We start from the raw sequence: 25,542 nt of genomic DNA on the forward strand, positions 1-25,542 counted from the left end.
ATACTGACAAATATCTGAAGGGTGGGTGTCAAGAAGGGGCCAGTCTGTTTTCAGTGATAGGACAAGGGGCAACTGACACCAACTGTTCCACTTCAACACAAGGAAAAACCTTCCTACTGTAAGGGTGAGGGAGCCCTGGCCCAGGCTGCCCAGAGAGGTTGTGGAGTCTCCTTCTCTGGAGACTTTCAAGATCCATCTGGATGTGTTCCTGAGTGGCCTTCCCCAGGTGATCCTGCTGTGGCAGGGGAGTGGGACTCAATGATCTCTAGAAGTCCCTTCCAACCCCTTCCATTTTATGCTGGTATGATCTAACTCAACTTGATACCATCACCCAGACCACAAAGGCACTGAAGTCTTCTGCACACACCTTTGCACTGTACTCAACAGTTTGACCTCTCTAAATAGAGAGAGGCACTTTTAGGCAAATGATAAAGGTTTGTCCACAAGTTCCAATGCATAGCTGGTTTTACCTTGGCAATTATACAGTTAGTTTTACAAACAGTACAGTTTATAACAATTTTCTTGCACAAAAGAGCAAAAAAGAAAGCAGCTACTGCCTTTTGCAAAACATGTTTATCCTCCTCAATCTGTTCTGTTTACCACCATGCTGTTCATCCAGTAAAACAGTGCTTTTCAGCTTCTCTGGAACAAATCTCAATTCTCCTCTCTCTGTGCTTCCTCTCCCCAACCCAAACATTTCCTGTTACTGCATTCCCAGCAGAACCTTTCCAACACAGGAAGCAAGCCCAGGGCTGCCTGTGCCACCTTCTGTCCGCTGCCTGTGCCATCTCTGCTGCCTTGTACATGAGACAGTGCCTGTCACTGTCCCCATCAGGGTGGGGGGGGAGGGCAAGGAAAAGAGGGGTGAAAAGGCAGGATGGTCACTGGGTGAGGTGGGAGACAGAGGGAAGTGATGTCTGCAGAGGACTGGCTGAGAGCAGAGGGCTGCAGGAGGGTTTGGGGTTTGCTCTGAAGGAATAGAATCACTGAGAAGAGACTGGTCCCTTCTTGACAGTAATCACAGGGATTTATTTTTTTTTCCCATTGAACACCTGTAACAGGAGGGGAACACAGCTGAGGCAGAGAACAGGACAACCCTGCCAGAAGGGCAAAACAGAGGGAGATTTTTGCTGACTTCTCAAAAGCTCTTGCTAGAACATTGAGATGTCACCAGCTGGGAACTTCAGAGAAGGAGATGCTCAGCAGAGTGACCATGATCTGACAAACCACATACCATGTCAGGGTAGCTTCAGCAGCATCCTTCACTCTCATGGATGCAGGGTTTGGCTCCTTGTCTCCTTTGTATTTCACTTCTTGTTCACTGTTTTTGGATTTGCTTCCTGAAATGCCCAGCTCCACAATCTCCAGAACCTCTTTTAAACAATCCTAAAACACAAGAGGAACCACTTTAAAGCAGGAGTATTCCCATAAATGTCTCCAGGGCTTCAGTGAAACAGTGATATATTATTCATTAAAATAAAGTACTGCTGGCAGTATTACCTCAGAAATAAAGGCAGATTATTCTAACAGTCTTGTAATAAGACCATATTTACCACTGGAATGGTATTTTCTCCCTCTACAGATGCCTACTTAAGTCTGTATTCTAATGGTAGAAATGTGCCCTAAACATATACACACAATATATTCCATTACAAATGTGCAAATCTGCCAAGAGGAGCACTAAGAGAGCAACTGAAAACATATTTAGAGATAACAAATGAATTTCTGAGACTCTGCAAAACTTTTAATTAAAGTTCTAAGGACATTAAGAATGAACTCATCAGGAAAACCAGAAGAAATCCTTTTCCAAATCTTTGAATTGTCAACAGTTTTCATAAGTAAATTATACCATGGTATCTAATTTATCAAGAGAACAGTAGGAGTACTCAAATACACAGCAAAGCTCCAACAAATCATTCCAAGAGAGGCCAGCACCCAGCAGAACCCCAGGAATGACTCACAAGCTTTGCTCATTGCACAATCAGTCACTTAAAATACTGAGATTGCTGCAGGAAAGGTTCAAATCTCCTGGCCTTGAGCTATAAAATAAAGTTCTCTCCTGAATAAATAACTGACTAAAACCTGAACAACTGTGATTGGTTTTCACCAGCAGGAAGGAGCCACCACCAGGATTCTATGCCCTGGCCTCTGTCCTTCCTTAGATTCAGAATTGATGCAGAAAAATAGGTGAAGAGGAAGGTGAGAGTTTTCTGACAGTAAAATCAGTCAGAATGGAGATGTAAAGGGTGGCCATGAAGAACTAGAGAAGGAGTTTACAGGACTGGCTTGTGAAACTGCAGGTGAAATGCAAAGCACACAATGTCAGGCACCTGGAAAATCCCAATTCTGAACCTTGGAAATGCAATGAAAGGTTCCTGCTGGACTAGGATGACTCAGGATGAGCCACTCAGTGCTACACACTGTGTACAGCATATGCTGGACACTATCTCAATAGGTGATGATAATAAAAATTAAAACCCTAAGAAAATAAAGCATTATGCAATGGAATAACCCCATGCTGTGCCACATCCAGGGACACCATCCTGTCCTGCTCACCTACTGCCATGCCAGTATCCCAAAGTGGGTACAGAAAGCATCTTAAAGTTCTGCTTGTAGGTTTTAATTAGCACTTATTTAAAAATATGCATAGTTTTAGATTTGCTACAGAATATAGGAACAAAATATAGATATGCAAAATATTCAATAAAAACCTATATTAAAATTAATACAAATTGATACACATTATAAATAAAATACAGAAAAACCACCAAGCTGACTTTGCAAGGTGACCAACAATGAGAATATGCATTCATAAAACCAGGATATTTTAAAAAACAGCAGGACAGAAGGCTGTTTGGAAACATGCAGCTCATTTCCTGCTCTTTTCAAGCTTCTGAAGCAAATTTCTGCCTTGATTGAGCTTTGCTCAGTTTCTGCGAAACTGTTTCTTTGGTGAAACACTATGATTATCAAAATATTAGCATCTATTAAGTCTAGAAGGTACTTTAGTCAGCTAACAGCTGAGAAATGAGAAGAGAGATGACTTTCAGTGAAGCTTATCTGCAGCAGGTAGCTATGCTGTGCATACAGCATTAATTCCTTTATTTCTCTTTTCAATTTCTGGGGGTTCTTTGGGTTCTGTATTCTTCTCTTTTTCCAATTTCACAAAGCAAGAAGAAAGAGCAAGACATTCAAAGAAATATGAAAGGTAATTTGAAAGTCAGAAAACATTCTTGGTGGATAAAAAGCCCGGATCAAAACTCAAAACTCTTTTGCAGAGAAAGTAGTGTTGAAAATGAAGTAAAACATATGGAAGTGTTGAGGACAGACAGGTCAGGCATTATAATCTGGAGTGCTCAAAATGGAGAGCCTTACCTTCTCATCCAGCATGTCTGGGTGCTCAGTGAGCCAGACACAGAGGCACTGGAAAGCTGCAACTATCATGGAGTGCAGGTCCCGGGAGTGGAGCGGGGCTGGGCGGCTGCACTGGTACACGATGTAGCTGCAGACTGAGCTGATGGCTCTCTTCCTGTCAGAGGAATCCACCACCACCTTCACCTGGGCAAAAGCAAACAGCAGAGGATGAGAATTCCCCCACAAAAAAATCTTTAAGGGAGTGGAAATGTTTTTTAAAAGCATTTCAGAAGGCAGTGTTCAGAAACAGGGATAAGCAGTGGGCCTCCTTATTAATTACAGCTTAAAAGCTGTAGGTGAAAACATTGAACAGTGATGGATGTGAAAACTTAAAGGTAATAAATGATGCATTAGGATGCCACCACATCCCATGGTTACCAGGAGCAGAAGCTGTATCAATATGGTTTGACAAGGAAGAAGTTGCAAGCTGAATAAATTACTATTTGATACTTATTTTCAGCAAATACCTCTCTTCTCCAGCTAAAGAATCCCATTTCAGAGCTCTAAGAACCCACTCACTGCCAAGTCTGCTTTTCATCAGGCTTCATTCTTTTCACATCCCTTCCCACTAGGCACATTTTGCCACCACAGCAACTTTCCCCAGTGAGAAAGGGACAAAAAACCCTCAGACAAGAGGACTGGCAAAAAACCCCATATTCCCTGTCTCAAAACTCACAGCAAAAACCCCTCAGCTTCTCTCCCACCTGAGGGCTTCAGGGAAGAAGGCTCCAGAGCAGTGGGTTAGTGAAGAGGCATGAAGATATACAGCCTAAAACTAAAGAACTCCATTTCTCTTCTCTTTTCTTCCCAGCCTGTGACTTGGCTCAGCTCAGTTAAAGACAGAATTTTCTACTCCATAGCATTTCACCTTGCCATACAAAGCTTCTAAGGTGCAGGAAGGTGGATGGCCTTGCTGGTGACACTGGAACCAGGCAGCTGGAGGGGACAACTCAGACCCTAGGAGGAAGGCAGAAGTTCCTGCAGAACTGAAAGATCTACAGGAAAAAATCTCCTCAAAATGAGTTTATCAAATAGCAGGCTGGTGAACCAGCACTCCTGCAGGAAATAGGATTTTTGAATTTACCAGATCTCACTAAAACCCTGATGCTGAACAGCCCCAAGAAAGGGCAGCCTGTAACCTGGGAAGGGCTTTGGGCACTGTCACCTCCAAAGCCACAGCAGAACTGGTTCTCCACTCTACAGCAGGAGGTGATCTCTTCCTACACTCCTTGTTGCAAAGGGGAAAGATAGCCCAGGAACCCCAGAGGAAGAATTACCTCAGTTGTAATATTAAATGTTAACCTGGGTAGGTATTTGAAAAGATGAAAGATATTTTCACATTCCCATTTCACTGCAAGCCAAGGGAAAAAAAAAAACAAGCAACCAACCAAACCAACCCAACTCACAACTGGCTTAAACACAGAAGCTGCAGGAACCCCTGGATCTGTAGGACCCAATAACCCAATAAATACATTAATGCATTGAGACCACTTTCAAATCACCTCCTGTTGCTGCAGGGTAATAATAAGCACAGAGTCCAACATGGGTTGGTGCTGACTCCATACTCTAAAGAATGCCTGAGACACATGGATTACAAATACCTGTTGAGTTTCTGGGGGAATATGGCAGGAAATGCTGAACTGTCACTGTCATCCCAGCTGCTGTAAATACACTGGACTATTACTTAACAAATGTCATGAAGTTCAGGTTGGGGACAAGAGCCCTTGAGTAGAAAAGGGCATTTTACTTCTCAATTAAGAAGCCCAGTGGCTTTAGTCCAGTTATTTGCTGCTGAATCAAGGCACTGTGAGTGATAAAGCTCAGAAGGTGACATCTTCATATTAGAAACACACTGTATAGCTTAGAAAACTATTTCTAAAATGAGATGGAAGGGCAAAAGCAGGAACAACACTTAAAAAAGAATCAAGAAAGTTGAGTAAGACCAGAGCCTATTTGCAGCCTGCCAGCTAACAATATAATCTCATTCCTAAGGCTGGTTACACAGTGCAGAGACACTGCCCATTAACCCAGCATCTGTGAGTCACAGGGGGGTTGGAAATTAATGATCCAAGTCCCTGTGCTGCCACTGGAAGCTCAGTGTCAAGATTTTCCTCAACAGTGCAGTCTAACACAACAGATGAATCCTCTGTAATGTAAAAAACAAAACTCATAACCAGACACACGTGGGAATCCACAAGACAGGCTGGGAGCAACCAGCTAGCTCAACAAATACAGCCAGAATCCTAGAGCAGAGCCAGGTGTACCTGAACAACCCACCCACAGCTTCACTTTCAGCCCATGGGTGTTCACAGGGCACACAAGGTGTGAACCAGAGAGCATTTACATGAGGAGGAGATGAGGTAGCAGGGGGGTTACTGCCAGTTCTGGTGCCCAAGCACAGCATCTGCTGGCAGACACAGACATCTCTGGAGGCATGACTTTCACCTAAGCAGGACTATAACCACCCTTTGAGAAGAGTTCAGAGCATACAGAACTTTCTACAGAACTCTCACCTTTGCCAGTCCAGAGAGAAGCTCCAGGGCAGCCAGAGAGATGCTCATGTCCTGTCTCCACTGGGAGTTGAGTCTTTGGGTCACCAGGTGGATGCTGCGGATGAGGAGCCCAGCAGCTGTATCTGTATGAAGAGCTAGGATATAACCCCAATACCACAGGCCACAGGGAGGGAAAATAACTAAGCATTAGTGACAATAAGCAAAGCACAGGCACAAGACAAAGCAGCCACAATACACACATAAAACAACATTATACACAACCCAGAATCTAGAAATTGAGCTGGACACTTTTGCATAGGCCAATTCCCTCATATACACCACCAGACATTACACAAGCACATTCAGACCAGCTGATCTCTGTTTTTCATCTTTTTTAGAAAAAGATATTTTGGATAATCCAAATAGAACCAGACAACATTGTTTTCAGCTTTCTCATGTTTGAAGCATCCAGCTTCAAATTCTTTTAATAAGCTTCATACACCCTTACCTGGTATGCATAGGAGACTTTAAAAATGCAATAAAATTAATATATTAAAAATATCTTTCAAGTTATGTCACAGTAAGTCAAATATTTAAAAGATTTTTTTTTAACCTTACAATGGGATACTCTTACAAACACTTGTCAGTGAAAACCCATATGAATTAAACACACAATTCAAACATTGTGCTGAAAACTAGACAGAAGTCTTTCCTCCTAATGTCCCTTCTCAGTTACAGAATTAAGGGAAAATGTCAACCTAAGCTACAATATAATAGAGGTGAGAAGGTGACCTGTTATCACATTTATTTGGTCAGCATCAGTTAAACTGAAGATGACCAAAGGAGCAAGCAAATCCCAGGGTCTCAACACTGGAGCACACACAGATTTAGTAGAACATGGTTTTATTACAAAGATTCAAAAATGCATGTACAAGACAGCACGCTGATGTTAATGAGGAAATTCTTGTTATAACAAATGACAAACTGCAAGCATTCTGATGATTTGCTCTATAAAAACAGGAGTCCCCCAAAATGCTCTTCAAATAGTTTCAGAAAAGGTGCTCCAAAAGTCAGGTAAGCAAATTTGGTAGCATTCCAAATGCTACCAAACCCAGAAATTAATACCAAAAAGCATGAAGCAATTAACTTACACACAATCTACTTGGTGTACATTTGTCCCATTACTGTTTATGAAGACTAAATGTCTTCAGCCCACAATGAAGTAAAAGTTTGCAAACACCTCCTTTTTCATATACTTTGACACTCGTGTTTTTAAAGTGTTCACAGTCCCCTTGTAGGAATGAACCCCAACCAACCAAAAGGCAACATAAGAGCAACAGACTGGCAATAAACAAAGGGGCTGTCCACTCTGGGTTCAAAACACCCCTGCACATTAATGTATTAGCCAGAATCAGGAACAGAAACAAACCACAACAAACATCACTCTGGCATATTATGACAGTATTTTTTTCCAGAAGAGTTTATCCTTACCATAATCCCTCAGAAGGGCCTGAGCTGGTCTCTCACTGTCTGGTGTTGTGGGCTCTGTGCTGCCTCCACTTGCAGTGCTAATGCCACTGTTGGTACGACTGTGGCTTTTGAAGAGGTTATTTTCCCCACCATTCTGCAAATCAGAAGTCCAGTTTTGAGCAACAAGGTGATAGAGGAAGGACACTGGGTGCAGAGGAGGGCCAGGAAAATGCTCAGGGGCTGGAACACCTCTGCTAGAAGCCAGGCTGAGGGAGCTGGGGGTGTTCAGCCTGGAGAAGAGGAGGCTCTGGGGAGACCTCACAGTGACCTTCCAGTGTCTGCAGGGGCTCCAGGAAGGCTGAGAGGGAATGTGTGCAAGGGCCTGGAGTGATGGGCTGAGGGGCAATGGGTTTAAATTAGAGAGGAGCAGATCTGGACTGGATGTTAGGAACAAGTTCTGTGCCATGAGGGCAGTGGAACAATGGCACAGGGTGCCCAGGGAGGGGGTTGAGGCCTCATCCCTGGAGATGTTCAAGGTGAGGCTTGAGGAGGCTCTGAGCACCCTGATCTGGGTGAGGGTGTCCCTGATACTGCAGGGCTTGGACTGGGGGACCTTGAGAGGTCCCTTGCAGCCCAAAATAATTTCTATGGTTTCTGAGCTGAGCTCCCTGTGCCAGAGGATGCTCTCAGACACCATGGAGCAGAACAGATGCTCAGCCCTCCAGACCCTGAGTGAGCACCTTACAACTGCAGATAAAACAGGTAATGAATTTTCTCTCAAATGGGAAGTTCATAAACAAAAAAATACTTACTGTTTCCATCTGACAGCCAATGGCTTCTAGCAGTGCTGAATCTTGAACAATGTTTAACATTGCACCTAATAAATCAGATATAAGAAGTTAACTAAAGACTGCAGCAGAATATTCACTGCTAAAATTAACAATGCAGCACTGAGGGCCTAACAGAAGAGAACCCCATTCTGTCTTGTAAAAACCTGACATTATAGAGTCTTATAAAATACAGGATTTGCTTCAGGCTTAGCCATTCAAAGCAGATAAGAGTCCCTTCAGCTGTTTCGAAAATCCCTTGAACACAGGGTTTTCAAATTCCTCAGTTCAGAAGGGTTTTTGTTTCACAGAAGGGCTGGAATTGCTCCTTGTCTCCCATCATCACACTGCACTCGTGTGAAACCTCAGGTTAAATTTACCTCCTGGTTATACTGATAGATTTACCCACTGATTCTGTGAGTAAAATGACAATATCTGTTTGAGAGCTAAAATGGGCTGCACAGTCCAAAGCCACCTCAAGGGTTACAGAGCTCTGGCCTTGGCTATGTCCCTGCCTGGCACACAGAGGCTTCCATCACCAGTTTAGGCTTTAGGAGCCAAAAGGCAGCTGGTGAGGGCACAAAGACAGGAGCTTTCAAGTCTTAATCAAGTGGCAGCACAGCAAGGAAGATGGAGTAACATCTGGTCCATTCAGCAACTCTTAAGACACCAGCACAAGGGACAGAATTTGTTCTGACACTCATCTGTCAGCAGTGAAATGAACCCCCAACCCACGCAACACAAGTTTTATTATCATGAAGACATTTCAGCCTCTGGCCCACAAGGCTAATCTCTACTTCACTGATAATTTATGGGTTTGTAGAGCAAATTAAAAATCGGTTTCATTACAATTTGGCTAAAATAGAGACCCAAGTTCCTGAGTGAGGAGGTCAGTGCACAATCTGAAGTGGGATCCAAGTAGAGAGAATTTTAGTGTAAGTTGGCTCCAGCTTTTCTCTTTCTGTGCTTTACTTTCCATCCATGGCAAAAATACTGTATTGAAAAACCTGAAGCTCTAAGTGCAGGGGTAGCCAGCCCTACTGCATCTGAAGTAGCCAGGAGGGAATTTTCAGTCTTGATAACTACACCCAAGTGTAACATGCTGCTAAATCAAAACTGCAGATGCATTCAGGGTGTCTTAGGTCAATTAGCATGAACAGTCTGTATCTGCTTGGAAGCATCACCCCCAGATGAGGGTGAAGCAGCAGTAGGGACACAGACCTGTAACAGGCTGACACTGATGCACTCAGTGGCATAAATTTTAATCTTTTGCCCTCCCCAGTGACAAGCATTTAGGAAAACACCACTTGGTATATGAAAGGAAACACACTGTCAAATATTTAGTGAGCAGCTGGAAACAAAACACTGAATTTGTTGAGAAGCTGCTGGCATATGTGAGAATCTCTGGCTAAGCATTTATTCATGATTCCTCTCCAAGGAAAGCCAGCAGGAAATAACTTGACATAAAGAAACAGGAGTTTAACAGAAATACAGGGGAGTTGGACTGGGAGGCACTATCATGGAAATAGTCTGTGCACTGACATTCTGTGGGTCTCACTTGGAGGATTGCTTTGAAACCAAAAATATCCTCAGCCCTTCACCACCAGTGGCTGCAAACCATTCTTTCAAATCCTTCTCCTATTCTTCCACTAGTGAAGGAATTATCACAACCTCTGCAAGGAAAGTTCCTAAAAGTCTTTACAGAGTGGATCTTTTTCTCTCCACTGCTCAGGCCATTTTATTTCCCTCTCCTATTAACCAGGCAGGCTCTGTCCTTTCAAACAAGGCAGACACCTCCCACCACTGGCAGACCTGCCAGTCTGTTGCTTTTTAAACATACAAAAAGGAAGGGTATTGTAATTACTGAAGGGCAAGAACACCATAATGAGGAAAAAGGCTCTCTAAATAGAGAAAAATAAGATGGGTGAAGGGGGTTACAAAAGCCAAATACATGTTTACTGGTCTGAAAATACATTCAATTGTCAAGATGATGCACTAGTCAAGTTTTCAGCTTCTATTTTGAGTATTCAGAATAATGTTAATACACTTGCTACCTCAAAGAACAGTTTGTTGCCAAAGTACACTGCATCTCCAGACTCTATTCCAAAGCTTTTGTCTGAGGATTTACACAGTGCTAAGCAAATACAAGCTGTATTCTGCCAGTGCTGGACCACTGGGCACCTGGAATTTCTCTTTGTTTCTATGCTCAACCACACCAAAAGTGCCTGTAACCCATTAGCCAAGAATCCTTCACAATACTAAAAGATTTTTTCCTGGTTGTTCCTAGATATGACTTTTTTCCTGCTAGAATGCTCTTCACTTCTGCTTCTACTTCTGAAGTACTATTCCACATCTGTAAAAAGAGAGAGATTATCCTAGCCAAAATGTGAGGCTTTTCAAGATACTCTCATAGTTGGAGGGAGATCATACAGATGACAACCTGCCAGGAATTTCATCTTCTTTCTTGCAAAGAAGCACATGACTAACAAACCAGATTATTCCAGGACAGATTAAGACAGATGGTTCTGTAACACAGTTACCCAGTATCATCTGAGTGTTGTTGGGATCTGTTTCTGTTTGCAAAGCTCCTATAAGTATATTTACAAGTCGCAGCTTCAAGGAAAGGAAGGTAACTGGCTTATCATATGTTGAGCTGTCATCATTGCTGAATTTGCCTTCCAAGACAACCTGAAGGAAAAAACACATTTATTTCAGTATCAGTTAAAACAACAAAGGAAACAAAAATGGAAAAGCAAAACCAAGTGGTAAATTCACTACCTCAGACTTTACAGTTCCAAAGTGATGAGGGAGAGGCAACAGAGACAGCAAGATGTTAATTGAAGCTCTTCTAAGCTCTGTGGGGTTTACATAGATTTTAAACTTTGAGAGTTCTCTGCAAATCAAAGCATCACACAGTTAATAAACTTTTCAGAGGAATTTGGAGCCAAATTTAATTAAGTTAAAATTAAATCTACAGCCACCCAGAGGTCTTAAGGAATTAGCAGTATAATGTAGCTGTTTCTTTCTAAGATCAGGATTCTTTCTTTGGTGTTTTGTTTTTTTTTTTTAGGCAGCAACAACACAATGAATTCCATCTCTTAACAACCATCTCTTGCTGAAGATTCCCTACCCCAAATAAAAGCAATGAGTTAATTAAATGATTATTCATATACTGCATCTTCAAAGCCAGATGTTTTGGTCATAAGCTTCTATTGTCTTATTACAACTCAAAGCCACCCAGGACTACCAGAGATTCACAGAACATCTTCACACACATCCTGCAGCATGCACAAGCTGCTTAGAGAGTAGATCAACTTTTGTCAGTATCCACCAGCAAATTTTCTACTTACAAGGTCTATTCAGAAGAAGCAGTGGCTCAGATTTAAGACCAGAACATAACTAATATTTTATGTATAACTTCAAAATGAAATGCAGTACCAAGACACAAAACATATGTTGAAGGAGGCATGCACAGAGCAGTATTACTCAGCAAAAAATCCAGCAATCAATAAAGCTCTGACAAGTGAGGTTATACCTTCTTATTTAAGAACCAACTATAATTTCACCAGCCTGTCTAAATCATCCATGTTTCTACAGAATGATGTGTAAGATATTCCCAATGAATTCACTGAAGCAACAGCACATGATTAATATCCAGTGAAGTTTTACTTAAAAATCAGTAGGCTTTCAATATATTTGAGCTAAATCTCTCCTTTTCCCTGATCTTACAGGTCCTGCTTTCCATCAGTGAATATGCAGATAACACAACTCACATATTTAATTTAAAATAAGCACCACTATTGCTTTAAAGATAGTCACCTTAAATAAAATTAAAAATTAGAGTTTATGAAGTGCTGCTATTATCACTGTCAAATACCTCCACAGCATGGGACCCACATTACAGAATCCCCTCAGTGAAAACTAAGGATTGACAGAAGCCCCAGAAGATAAACACCTCCCCACATTCCTGATGATATTTAATTGGAAAAAGCAATTTACCTGTCAGGTAAGATGGTTTCAAGAGCTGATATGAAATAAGGAACCACGACATCAATCCCTTTCAGGTCACAGCAGAACAAAGGAGGGGAGTTTAAAATAACACTGGCAAGAACCGGGTGGCAAACAAAATCTGCTATCTGCAAACCCTGAATTAAAAGCATGTAAAATCTGACAAAGAAAGATAAAGATTAAATTATTTGCACATAAAACACATCATCATCCCACATGAACAAGAACGTGCAGCCAGTGTTTGAGCTTTTCTATATAAAATAAGGTTTTAAAATGAGAGCTAAGAAATGCTTACAGGAGCATTCACCCCAAGTTATTTCAGCACAGGCAAAGGCCTCTGGCCAGCTCAACAAAAACCCCTCACAGATTATGTGTATTCCCTCTAGAAAGCCAGAGCAGCTCTGTTTTATGGAAACATCTGACCTGCTGCCATGCAGAGACAGCCCAGATGTTCAGTAACAGTGCTTGGGTTACCTGCTCAGCCACTACTCCTTGCCCTGGGTAAGGAGAGGAGAAAGACCTTAATTTTAACTCCCTAACACAAGAGAAATACTGTGAAATCTTTTGGGGACAGAATACACTGATCACCAATTTAGAGAATGAGACCAAACATCAACAACACTTCAAATGAAAAGAGGTCAGGAAACCCAGCTGGCCAGCATCCTATAGCAGTTTGTTTCTTTTGCAGTTTCTCCTTAGAAACTATTATATCCCCTTTATTTTCCTTGCTTTAAAGGCTTGCAGAGACACAGGAATCCCACTGACTGGGTCAGAGAAACATGAACTCTCTCTACACAACACTACAACATGCAAGAAATAAAATGGTTCCATCTTCCAAAATGTTTTGATGCCATCTGGGACAAATGCACCTGAACAGATTGAGAGTCATGATTTGGAGTTAACTCTCTGCCTCTGGCTTTTGCTGGGTTTTTGTTGGTTTTATCCAAAACTTTGGATATAAAAGTACCCTATGGATAGGCAAGATAACCTTCTTTTATTAGAAACAAAACTGTAAAAAGAGGTAGTTCAGAGCCCAACTTAATAATGGAATATTGGTGCATATCAAAGGAAAAAAAACCTAAACAGCCCACAAACACATGGCATCCCAGGGCTGTGGTGTCTGACAACATGAGACCTTTCCTGGCCTAATAAAGTATACAAATTCTCATGTCTGCACACTCATTTCTTCCATCTGAACAATACTCAGTGATAAAAAAACAACACAGGAGGCAAGAAAGTATGAAAAAGACAAAGTTTCTTCCAGCTGGGAGGCACCTCAAGGGACTTTCCTTCAACTGGAACCTGAACAAAACCCAAGCAAACCCAGCATGATGAGCAGATTAAAGGAAATCACTTTCCAGCTAAGCCAGGGATCCCCACCAACACCATCTGAAGGCTCACCAAGGTTTTCTGATTTGGCAACACAGGATTCAGACAGTAACTGAATGGTTTGTACTGGGAATTAATTTGCACCATAGTTACACCCATAAAGCAACTGGAAGATAGGTTAGTACCGGGATAGGTAAGCTGGTAATATTTCCTCCCCAGTCTTCTTGCTACAAAATATCCTACACAGTGTCCCGCATGCCTCTGCCCTTCCTGCTTCATAGTTGTCTGGGAACTCGCTGGCATCAAACATGGGGTTGGAAGCCATTGTGTCTGTGGACATTTGGGATCCTTTCCGGCGGAATTCCACACTAGCTTGAGTGGCTATAGCTGGGAAAAGGGGAAAAAAAAACAGTGTTTCACTGCTTCTGTCAGCATCTGGAACAGGCTCATGGGATCCTGGACACAAAGATCAAGTCCAATTTAGTTGTTATCATGAAGCTGTTAGTTCATAGATTTGAGTCAGCGCCTCTGTTTAGAAAGTATTTGTGGGTGTTGTTAAATTTTTTTCTTTATAAGGATGACAACAAATGACCTTCATATTCTAGAACCTGTCCCAGCTTCCTGCTGGGAAGAGAATGCTTATATGCAATGGTAGCTTCCTACCCTCTCTGAAGGATGAGGATCTCCCCTCCCCTAACTCTTATCTCCAGAAAAAGAAAGCATCCCCTTCCCTCCCTGCCTTAAAATACCAAAACACACCTAGACAGTGGCATTGCTGTGACCTCCAAACAAGAGCTCCATTTTCAGCTGACCAACTCTTGTGCTGCTCTGGTCCAATTTTGTTGTATGAACAGATTAAAAAAGAAAGAAAATTGTAGGGACCCATATCAGACCAAGAATTCTGCTGAAACCCCCTGTCCTGACCTGGTCCCTCTCTCCTCATGACTTCTGAAATTGCCAGCTACCTCTGAGGATCAGCAGCACAGGCCCTCTCCTACTCCCTGTCCCACAAAATACTCCACAGGAGTCTCTCAGGAGTTTGATGTTACCCAAACAGGATGTGGTTCTGAGGAGCTCTGTGTTCTGTCAGCCCAAACCAATGGAACTGGCATCTTTCTAGAGATATTTCTGGTCCCCTTTCACACCTCAGGTGCACACAGTGCAGGAGACTCCTTGCTTTGCTGGCTTCCAAAAATTATACATTGCTCACAGTGTTTGTTTTTCCATTTTTTCCCTGGACAACTCTTGGATTACTAATAGCAGGATGAGCACATTCCTTCTTAAGGCCAGGCTGGATGAAGCCTTGTGCAGCCTGGGCTGGTGGGAGGTATCCCTGCCCAGGCAGGGGGCTGGAACTGGATCAGTTTTAAGGTCACTTCCAACCCAAACCTTGCTATGATTCTATGGTTTTTAGCTAAGACCAAACTGATTTTCAAAGCTTTGATAGGCTACAAAATCGAACAACAGATAATGTGTGTTCCTAACAGTCACATCAATGGTTCCACCAGCACCAGAGAACTTCCTCTATCTGAAGCCTGGGACACTGGGGAACATCAGGTTCCCAATCAGTCTTGCAAACAAAGGCCCATTAGCACACTGACACTTGGGAAACTTGATCATTTACAAATAGGAGGTTGTTGGTTTATTTTTTTAAAGGAAACATTCTAATGACAATTGTCTAATCAAGGGTTGTTCAAGGTTGGACTCGATGATCTCTGAGGTCCCTTCCAACCCAGCCAATTCTATGATTCTATGAAATTTTTTTTTTCTTTAAATTTAAGCTCCTGTTACCTTCCAAATTTTCATGACACAAGTAGCAAATAAGCACAAATCTTTATGCATCTTCCCATGAGCCGTTTTTTTTGTCCTAAATAAGCTATCCAGCCATATATTGTAGTTGGAAAAAAAACACTACATGCACAATGCATACAAATCAAACACTAGGTCTGTAAAATAAGCTTTAAGTAAAAAAAACATGGTTAGTGCAAAGTCCTGAAACTCATGACATGATCACAGACTAAAGTACAGAAAAGATGGGACTGATTCAGGCAGATTAATTTGCTTTTGCCAGCAATCCTCCCCATTCAAAACCACACACAAAAGAATTGTCTTTTTCAAGTAAAAGTGCAAAAGCTACAAGAGACAATGAGAATGAATTTACAAATAAAATATGGGTTTATGGAAAAAGAAAAGCATGACAGCAATTAAGGAAAAGCTACTGGTTCCTACTTACAAGATTTATAAGAAAGAAGAATTTGGATAAAAGATGCTGCAAGATAATAGAAATAAAATGGAAACAAATCAAAGGACAGCAGTAGTTATAAAATACTTTTAAGATGGTGAAATTGTAATATAAGTTAAGCAGCTTTTAGCTTTTTTAAAAAATAGATTAAAAGCTTTATGATACAGCAAGCTCGTTAAACACATAGGAAATTGGCATTCAGGTCCAAAATTATGGTTTTGAAAGTACCATGCAAAACAATGAACAAAAAGTTACAAATAATAACAAGATTCAGAGCTGTTCATATCAATGTACATCAGGTTTTTATTAGATGCATTAACCCTTCCCAGCTCAAGAACATTTCCCTGGGTATGGCACAGGTCCAGCCTGCTCTACAGCTCCTGTGACTCTGTGTATGTCTTGTAGGGAGAAAGTTACTCACCTGAGAGCCTCCTCACAGCAATATTCCTGCTTCTAAACCAGGAGTTCTTGGCTGAATTACAGCTCCATCTTCCCTAACCCAGGTTGCTAACAACCCTTAACAGCAGCCAGTACACCCAGTACTGCCCTGACCACCAGCCAAACAAACCATTGCCCCAGGCAGAAATAAAAGGCAGAACACTACCAGAAACATCAACATCTCAAAAAAAATCTCCAGAGAAAAAGAAGAAAGACTCCCCTGGCCAGGTGGCAGGACAGAAAGCCACCTCCTCATCAGAGCTGCCTTTCTGGATGGGAAGGGTCAGATCAAGACCTCTGACCAAGCCTCTCAGGACCACTCAAGGTGTCCCCAATTAAGTTTGCTCCTAGACCCTCAGAAACATTAATGTCAGTAGGGTCAGAAGAGAGGAGGATAAAACTATACCCCAAGGCTTCCCTGCTGCCACCAGCACCTGGGTGCTATCAGGAACCCTCCCAGGCAAGACTCCTTTAGCTGCTCTGGACCACAACAGCTGCCAGGCTCAAGACTGACCACTGTAGGTAAAAAGCTTCAGAACAAGCCATCAGATTGGAAGATTCAGTTGCTAAAATGCTGGCACAAGGTACCCAGGAGCTTCTCCCAAGGCTTACAAGTTGCTGAAGACAGCAGCACCACGTGCTGTATGGCCAGGTTTGTCTGACTGAGACAAATCCTGCCAATGAATCCACCCCTGGGACATCCACACCTCCATCACTCATGGTCAGGGCATCAGAACAAGGCCCCCTTCCCAGAAAGAGACAGACAAAACCAAAGCACCCAAAACCATGAAATAAATACAGTTATGCTGAACTGTACAAGGGTTGGCACAAGAAGCTTACCAATAAAGGTAACAGAAAACTGAACAGAGGGGCTGCAGTTGGTTACATTCACAGAACCAGAGAAGAACTGAAGCTGGAAAGGACCTCTGAAGATAATCTACTTGGTGCCCTCCAAAGTAGGGTCAAGGAGAACAGGTTTGGTTACCCTTCCAACTCATCCAACTCATCTCAGGACCTACAAAAAGTTGCACATTTTTCTTGACTCCCTTTCTAGAGCTTAAGGAGTTCAAGACACATGAGCTTCCAGGAGAAGGAGAAAAGCAAGGATAGATCATTAATACGTCTTTAGCAATCATATCATATGGGTTCTCATATGACAGAAGAAGAATAAGAAACACACACTAGAAAACCCTGTTCCAGAAAGCTGTCCCTGTCCCCAGGGCAGGGGATCTTTCTGCAGGACCAAGGGGCAATCTCTTTCATATCTTTCTTTTTCCAAGTGTTTCTCAGTCCTCCAGCCAGCAATGAAACAGAGAAATCAGAGAGCTACAAGAGAAGAAATTCTTAACTGCATGACACTGGAAAAACCTGACCACAAGAGGATTTAAAGCTGTTGAGATTTAATACAGCTGCAGTCCCAGACCTACCAGAAAACTAGTAGGGGTGGGCTACTGGAAGACAATACTCCATAGCAAAGCTGATTTTAAGTGCAGACACTTCCCAACCATAAAACATTGAAAGCATCTATAAAAGCAACAGTGCTTCCTAAAGCTAATGCAAAGGTCATCACCAGTGTCAAACATAGCAAGAACATCCAAGTGTTACTGTGCCAGGCCAGGGAGTGCAGCAGATGGAGCCACCACACTGTACAACTCCCCTGGCCCACCTCATCAGCCCAGCACAGAACCTCCTGCCTTACACTGTTCAAAGAGGGAAAGACTTCACCTAGACAGATTCAGACTTCACAGATTAGACTCCTAGAACAGAAGCTTTTCAATTTTTACTTAAACCTGGTTTAAAAGACACTGCTGCTTCACACCAACAGGAACTGCAGGAGCCCAGCCCTTTGCAAGCCATTTTCCCACCTAAAGCAGGAGCTGAGCAAAATGAGTTGGATAAATCCAACTGACTTCAGTGCCTCTCTACAGAATTTCAGCAGTTTAGGGCCATTCTCAGTTTGCTCTCATCCATCCAGTCTGCCATGGCACTGCTGTGGCCAGTACTTTACACAGTGGTAACAACACCCACGGCATCCTGGACTGGCAGCAAACACTTGACTGAATTCCCCAAGTTAATTCTCTCTTTCAAATCGCTTGAAAAAGTGGGACACAGCACAGGCAGTTGTCTGGGTCTGCATTAATGTAACCTCTGAGCCCCAGAGCTGCCAATAAATGGCAGGACAAGTGACATTCAAGACTGATCTCACTGTAGAGAGCACTAGAGAAGGAGGAGAAACAGAATCAAGTGATTTCCAAACAGTCATTTCTAGTTTTCAGGAAGGCAGTAAGTCCCTTTGTAAGGTTAGTGAGATGACCATTTTCTGACTGCTGTTGGGCGAGTTAAGACATTACATACACGAACAGAAGGCCCTGGAACCCCTCTGAGATAGTTAATGATTTTGTTTTGGGATGAGTGTGTACTTCTGCCAAAGTCACAGCACCTCTGTTTACAGCTGACACTGCTGCATAAGCAGCTTTTCAGCAGAAAGCCTCTTCAGGTTAAGCACTTCATTACAATTGCTCAAGATACAGATTATGTCAAAACTGAAAGGATCCAATTGATCTGAAAAGCATTAAACACATACATTAGCTGCCTATGAAACTGAACACACCCTCAAATTATGCCTTACTCCCTCCTCAGCCCTGCTATTGCTGTAGCAACGTGTCATGGGCCCTGCACAGAGGCCCTGGAACCTGCTGCCACACAAATCCACAACCAAACACTTTCAAAAACCAAGTGGTGCATAACTAAAAATACCTTTAGCATCCCAAATCCTAAACCTATCACCTCCACAAACAAGGAACCTGCTGCTGTCATCTCAATATAAACCTAACCTGCTGCAAGAAAGCTCTTCCCCCTAGCAGGTTTTCAAAAGAGTTTAGCAGGTATTTCAAATACTACATGAAGAACAGGAAAAAATAGAGTGAGAAAGTTTATTCTTTTCTGAATGCTATCACCAAAAGGAAAAGGAGTCCTAAAAATTGTGTCCTGAGTGGAGCACTAATTCTGCTATCAGGCTTTAAAACATCTTAACTTCTAAAGCCAAGAAAAACATAGGAGAGAAAATAAAACTCCCAGTTAAGGACTGAAGACAAGCAGGGCATGGAGCCAGGGAAACACACAGCAACTGTCACTGAAAGGCAGAAACTTCACTTGCTATTTTAAGGACTTCTGTTTTGTTTTCATAACACACTCCAAACCCAAGGAGAAGTACCACTTAGTGCAGTCTGTGGAGTGATGTTTGACAACTTTTCAAACATGAGAGTCACTCTAAGAAGTTTCTATAAGAAGTATACTCTAGCAGATTTCAAATTAGGAAGTTGAATATTTTATCACAATATTTCCTGCACTTAATAAAATTTTCCTTACTAGAATAATTGGCACTGACATGCTTGTTAGAGCAAGGGGGTGTTTAGTAGTAAAAAGTGTTTTTTTTTTTAAATTTTAAAGCACCCAAACACCTTTCAACTAATGACAGGTGCTGGCTCAGCTGGGAGGGGTTAACCACAACACAGCAGTTCAGAATCCTTTGGGGTTTATTACGTATATATTAATCTTGCAGGTAGGAAATGTCAATAAACCAAGGAAAAAGCGTATGTTTATTTTTTCAGTGATATTTACCAGTCATGCTGCTGTCTCTGTTGATTCCATTGTGAAGTTTACAGTGAACAAACGCCGCATCAAATAACCAGGACCCAAAGAGGTTCAAGATGCTGTTAACCTTTGGCCTGCGGGGAGCTGGCAGTGGCCGTGGCTCAGAACTTGTCTGGTTTGGGCTGGAGAGTGGAGAAGTCGAGGAGGGTTGGTGCTGCACTTTGGAAGGATGTGCAGTCGTTACCTGTTTGAGCAGAAGCACACATCAGCTCCTGGGAAAGCCAACCACTTCCTCTGGCTGAGGAAACCATCACGAGGGTCGGGTACTTGAATGCAGCAGACAGTTTCTCACCGTGCTGGTTTTCATGGTTGCTTTGTTGACAGTGACTGCCCGGTGCCTGCGGTTGTGCGGGGGGGTGGTGTTGGTGGCAGAGCTCTGGGGCATGCTCAGCCTGTTCACTGGCGTGGGGGGAGCGCTGTCCGAGCGCGGCCGGGAAATGCCTGCGGGGCCAGAGGCAAGGAGGCTTTCAGCAAACAATCCAGAGGCTCCCATGCACCAACCCAAGCAGCAGAACAACCATTTGGGCCTCCTGTAGGCAGCCTCCCTTCCCTCCCTGCTCCCCACAGCAGCAACACTCAGAAATCCTGATGATTGCCCAGGGAAGCTGTGGCTGCCCCTTCCCTGGGGTGTCCCTGCTCATGGTAGGGATCAAAGGGAGAATTTCATCATCTCAGAGGTCTCTTCCAACCCAATGATATTATTCTAGTATATGATACATGAAATACAGCTTTCCCCTTTTACTATTACCAGAAATAAATGCACGAGCCTAAGAAACACTTGCCAGTAAATAATTAAAAACCACCAAAGAGCCCATGCTTTAGGAATGTAGGAAATGGCACAAGGCAGGACAAATCCAAGGAGCAGGCAGAGGGAAAGGGACAAGGTTCATTTGCAAAAAGCCAATTTAACAGCTTGCTCCTGCCAAAACTCAGATGCCTCTCACCTTTGCCTTTCCCAACCCCACCTCCCACATCCTGCTGAGACAGCTCTAAAGTGTCTGACCCTTCAAAGCCAACTTAACTCCCTAAATTAAGATAAATCCCATCCACCATGCAGTTTTCTGCTGGGTTTGTGAGCTGAATCAGCTTGCTGAACAAATACTAAATCAGTACAAGAGATGAGGGCAGAAAGCAGAGCAGGCTATGATTTTTCTGGCAGCAGCAGGATGTCAGAGCAGTCTTTACCCAGCTTCAGGGAAATACTTGTGGTGTATAAAGCTACTCTTCCCAGTCAGGATCAGAAGCAACCAGCTCTCTGCAAAACCTGACATGACAAATACAACTTCTTCCCATTTTAATGAATACCACCACCCTCACACCACATTTGAAAAATCAAGTGTGGAGCTGCAGAGTGCTTGAAGATTTGACACTGATTTTTTTTTTTTTGACCCTGTGAAAGCACACAAGTATTTTTTGTAACACATTACAGAAAAACTAACTCCTGCTAAGCCCCTAGTGTTACACCCCAGGCAGAGGGCAGAGCATGCACTATAAAATATACTGGTTTGGGGCATTTTTTTGGAAAAGAGGGTGCAGTGCTTTGCTAAATGCACATATCATGTAGGTACCTATCAGGGAGGGTGAGATAAAAACCATGTGCTTTGGTACCTGGGGTAGAAGGCAACAAGATCTCCCATAACCCTTTTGGAAAGGGTCCATACTGCAGCTTTGGAGTCTGCCTGAGCACACTCCCACATCCCCACCCAGGGCTTCAACTTCATTTAACTAAGAGCTCTCCTGGGCCTGAGTGCACCACAGTCTGACCTGCAGGTGGGCTCCCATCCCTTTACAGAATCCCACACTTGTCATGGTTGGAAAAGACCTCTAAGCTCACCACATCCAGTCACAATATCCCCCTCCTCTCAGTAAAATAAGATCTGTTTATCTGTACCACCATGCCCACTACAACACGTCCTGAAGTGCCTCGTCTTCATGGTTTAGGTTTAGATCTTTCAACTTGCTACTTGAGTTCTTCAGAAGCCTGAAGTCTCCAACTCAACATCATATCAAAAACTCAGGTAGGCAGCAGAGCTCCTGGCACAATTCCAGGAGAGCCTGGGCTGCCAGGGGTCCACAGAAGCACCCCACAGCTGACCAGTGTGGGAGACCCCAACCCCAGCTGCCACCACACTCCCTCCCACTGCACCCAGACAAGGTGTTGTGTCCATGATCACTGCCAGCCCAGTGGGAAAGGAGCCTCAGGAGCACAGGAAGGACCACACCATCTGTGCATTAAGAGGCTCAGATAAGAACCCCAGACTATTTCTAAGGTCCAAGAGGAATTCACTACCCCAGCTCTCCCAGCACTCACTGGGCAAAGCCAACAGCTGCTCAGCTTCTTCCTCTGTCTCCACTGTAAGATGCCTCTTGTATTACAAGATATTTTATTTACCAAAAATTAATTACTAACAATACTTGCACAAAAATGCTGGATATAGTATATATATGGATATAGTTATCTTTTCTCTGCAATACATACATATGTAACTGTCGCAGACGACACTAAGCTGGGGGGAAGTGTGGATCAGCTGGAAGGCAGGAGGGCTCTGCAGAGGGACCTGGACAGACTGGAGAGTTGGGCTGATCCTAACAGGATGAGGTTCAACACGGCCAAGTGCCGGGTCCTGCACTTTGGCCACAACAACCCCATGGGGAGCTCCAGGCTGGGCACAGAGTGGCAGAAAGGGACCTGGGAGTCTGGATTGCCAGGAAGCTGAACATGAGCCAGCAGTGTGCCCAGGTGGCCAAGAAGGCCAATGGCATCCTGGGTTGGCTCAGGAACAGTGTGGCCAGCAGGTCCAGGGAAGGGATTCTGCCCCTGTGCTCAGCTCTGGTGAGGCCACAGCTTGAGTCCTGTGTCCAGTTCTGGGCCCCCCAGTTCAGGAAGGAGATTGAGGTCCTGGAGCAGGTCCAAAGGAGGGCAACCAGGCTGGTGAAGGGACTCGAGCACAGACCCTATGAGGAGAGGCTGAGAGAGCTGGGGCTGTTCAGGCTGGAGAAGAGGAGGCTCAGGGGAGACCTCATCACTCTCTACAACTCCCTGAAAGGAGGTTGGAGCCAGGTGGATGTTGGTCTCTTTTGCCAGACAACTTTCAACAGGACAAGAGGGCATGGTCTTAAGTTGTGCCAGGGGAAATTTAGGTTAGATATTAGAAAGAATTTCTTTACGGAGAGAGTGATCAGGCATTGGAATGGGCTGCCCAGGGAAGTAGTGGATTCTCCATCCCTGGAGATATTTAAAAAGAGCCTGGATGTGGCACTCAGTGCCATGGTCTAGCAACCGCAACGGTGGTTCAAGGGTTGGACTCAATGATCTCTGAGGTCCCTTCCAACCCAGCCAATTCTATGATTCTATGAACTGCTTTTTCAAAAAGAAGAGTTAAACTTACACAGCCAGTAAAAGGCATTTCAGATGAACAACTTCTACCAGTGCTCAGTTGGACTTGTTTGTATTTTTGTTTCAGTGTCAAATTCTATCATCATATCTAAGAAAATAGAGTTTGACAGAATAACAAGGAGGTCGTTTCCATAAGATTAGACCATATACTGCTTATATACAATCCTCCTTTAAGTAATTATGATGTTATTTCTCTCTTGAGTATTTTAAATCTCAGATCAGGTACTAGTAAAGAGCAAGACATCTGGAAGAACACACAACATGCTTCAAGATTCAATATCACAGCTTAAGAAAAATTACCATTTTCTCTTCTACACCATTTTTTAGGAAAAAGTATTGCTACAAAAGTGAATTTCATACTGACAAGAACTTGGGGAATACAGTACTGGTAAACCTTTTCCTTGTGATATTTTTGCAGAATCATACAACTTATTTGTTGCAAAAACTGTTGTAATTCAGTGAGACAGCAGTATCTTGAAGTGCCTTGCTTAAAAAGGCTGATCCATGAAGTTTTTTCCACAGTGTGTACAAGCTGACTGTCTAATTCCACAGCCAGTTTCTTTTCTGAACACAGTCTATGTAGCTGCTCAGGTCTCCTGCAGCTTCACATCAGCTCATGCTTCTGGCAGATGACACCACTTGTTTGCATACATTTAAGTAAAAAAGCAGTAGGAGAAAGGCAGCTCTTCAGAGTTATCAATAGCACATTATCTCTAAAGAATTTTTAACAAGCCTGAAGCACACTAAGAATAATACCTCGGATTTCAGGTGCTATTTAAGGTGTTATTTAAAACTCACCAGCCAGTGCTTACATCTGACTTCACCTTTTAGTCAAGGCTGAGTTACTGAGTAGCTGCATTTATGGAGAAGACAGATTCAAAGAGACTAAAACAATCATTAAGCTCCTATTCCCAGCTACCCACAGGTAAGACAAAAGCATTACCTAGGAATGCATCCACCAAGCAGCTGATCCCACGCATGGCACGAAAGAATATTTGAGGCAGATGTTTAAGGCAGGGGTATTGATTCAGCTCTTGAGTCATCCCACTGACATTCAGAAACTGCTCCTGAAATTTGGGGGTAGAGCTGATAATGGCTGGGTTACTCAAATCCACAGGATTACTGCACACAAAGAGAGCAAAATGTATTTTAGTCACAGAACACTTGTTAGGATTTTAAAAATACTTGAAACTTGCAAGACTTTAAGGCATCTAAATAACATCAAAACAAAAAAAAAACATCCAATATCAATATATTTTTAGCTGTCACTCCACCACAGAAATTAGTTTTTCACTTGCTGGTTGTCTTCATTTCAAACATTACCCAAATAAACTGAGCAGTTTTATTAAAATCCAACAAATCAGAGCATACACTTGATAGAATAATCCCACTGCTGAATCCCATCACTTAAGTGGCCTTTTGAACTCAGTTTAAGAAGTAACAATTATTCCCAAAAGGCAAGCAATGAATTCAGTTTTTGCAGCAGCCAGTGACAGGAAAGGGAGTGGCTTATAAAGGTTTGAGCAATTTTTCCTGGCTGAAAGAAAGCTTCTAAGAGCAATTCCAAGATTTCAAGAGTACAGCACATGAGACATTACTATCAAAATTAATAAAAGGAGATTTTTTTGTTTTTTAGTTGCTTAAGAAGTAGATTTTTAACAGGCTCATGTTTATCTAGCTTTAGCTAGTACATAATGTTTATATACAAAGGTTATTATTCTGGTCCTTCAGAGCATTTAATGCCATGCCATTCTCAAGAATCTTTAAAACAAAGCATGCCACTTGGTTCTGTTGTGTATTTAAGGAAGAATAACATGGATGTTAAAATTAACTGTATAGCTTTCTTCACAAAAACAAAGAGATACACCCATTTTTAAAACAATCTTTTTTGTAGGTTAACTTTAACACTCTGGAGAATAAATAGAAGCAGAAAACATATCTCAGAGCTATTGTTCTGTTTTTCCTGTTTGCTATCTGAGAGAAACAAAATTGTATTGAAGTCTTGTGTTGAGATTCTCCAAAATGCCAAAGCTCTAAAAACTTGGCCAAATCTCTAGAAATGGTCCAGTTTACACACTGAAAGAGTCAGAGTTCAAAGCTGAACAACCCACTCCCAGCCTTTCCCTGAGCTTTATTCTCTTATTCTATTATTCTCTTTATTATTTTATTATTTTATTATTCTCTTTATTCTATTTAGGTGCTTAATTTAAGCACTCTCCAGAGACATTTTTGTCGTGCAAATGTATAGGAATTCAGCAAGAACATGAAGAG

General features: G+C 42.6%; 1 protein-coding gene across 3 annotated transcripts in view; it reads right to left on the reverse strand.

The window, feature by feature from the left end:
• Window positions 1-25,542, reverse strand: part of RALGAPB (Ral GTPase activating protein non-catalytic beta subunit) — a 68,282-nt gene that overhangs the window by 24,215 nt on the left and 18,525 nt on the right. For 2 of the 3 annotated variants that reach the window (XM_030462989.1, XM_030462991.1), the window contains 12 exons: window positions 24,215-24,393; window positions 20,167-20,315; window positions 19,842-20,058; window positions 13,726-13,927; window positions 12,203-12,370; window positions 10,982-11,096; window positions 10,744-10,891; window positions 8,189-8,253; window positions 7,398-7,530; window positions 5,928-6,061; window positions 3,376-3,558; window positions 1,235-1,386 (listed from right to left, as the gene is read on the reverse strand). In XM_030462989.1, coding sequence (XP_030318849.1) covers window positions 1,235-1,386; window positions 3,376-3,558; window positions 5,928-6,061; window positions 7,398-7,530; window positions 8,189-8,253; window positions 10,744-10,891; window positions 10,982-11,096; window positions 12,203-12,370; window positions 13,726-13,927; window positions 19,842-20,058; window positions 20,167-20,315; window positions 24,215-24,393 — 1,845 coding nt within the window. The remainder of the gene's footprint in view (window positions 1-1,234; window positions 1,387-3,375; window positions 3,559-5,927; window positions 6,062-7,397; window positions 7,531-8,188; window positions 8,254-10,743; window positions 10,892-10,981; window positions 11,097-12,202; window positions 12,371-13,725; window positions 13,928-19,841; window positions 20,059-20,166; window positions 20,316-24,214; window positions 24,394-25,542) is intronic. The other variant, XM_030462990.1, reaches the window with a different exon arrangement.

Source organism: Calypte anna, chromosome 20 (assembly GCF_003957555.1).
Source record: "Calypte anna isolate BGI_N300 chromosome 20, bCalAnn1_v1.p, whole genome shotgun sequence".
Lineage (NCBI taxonomy): Eukaryota > Metazoa > Chordata > Aves > Apodiformes > Trochilidae > Calypte > Calypte anna.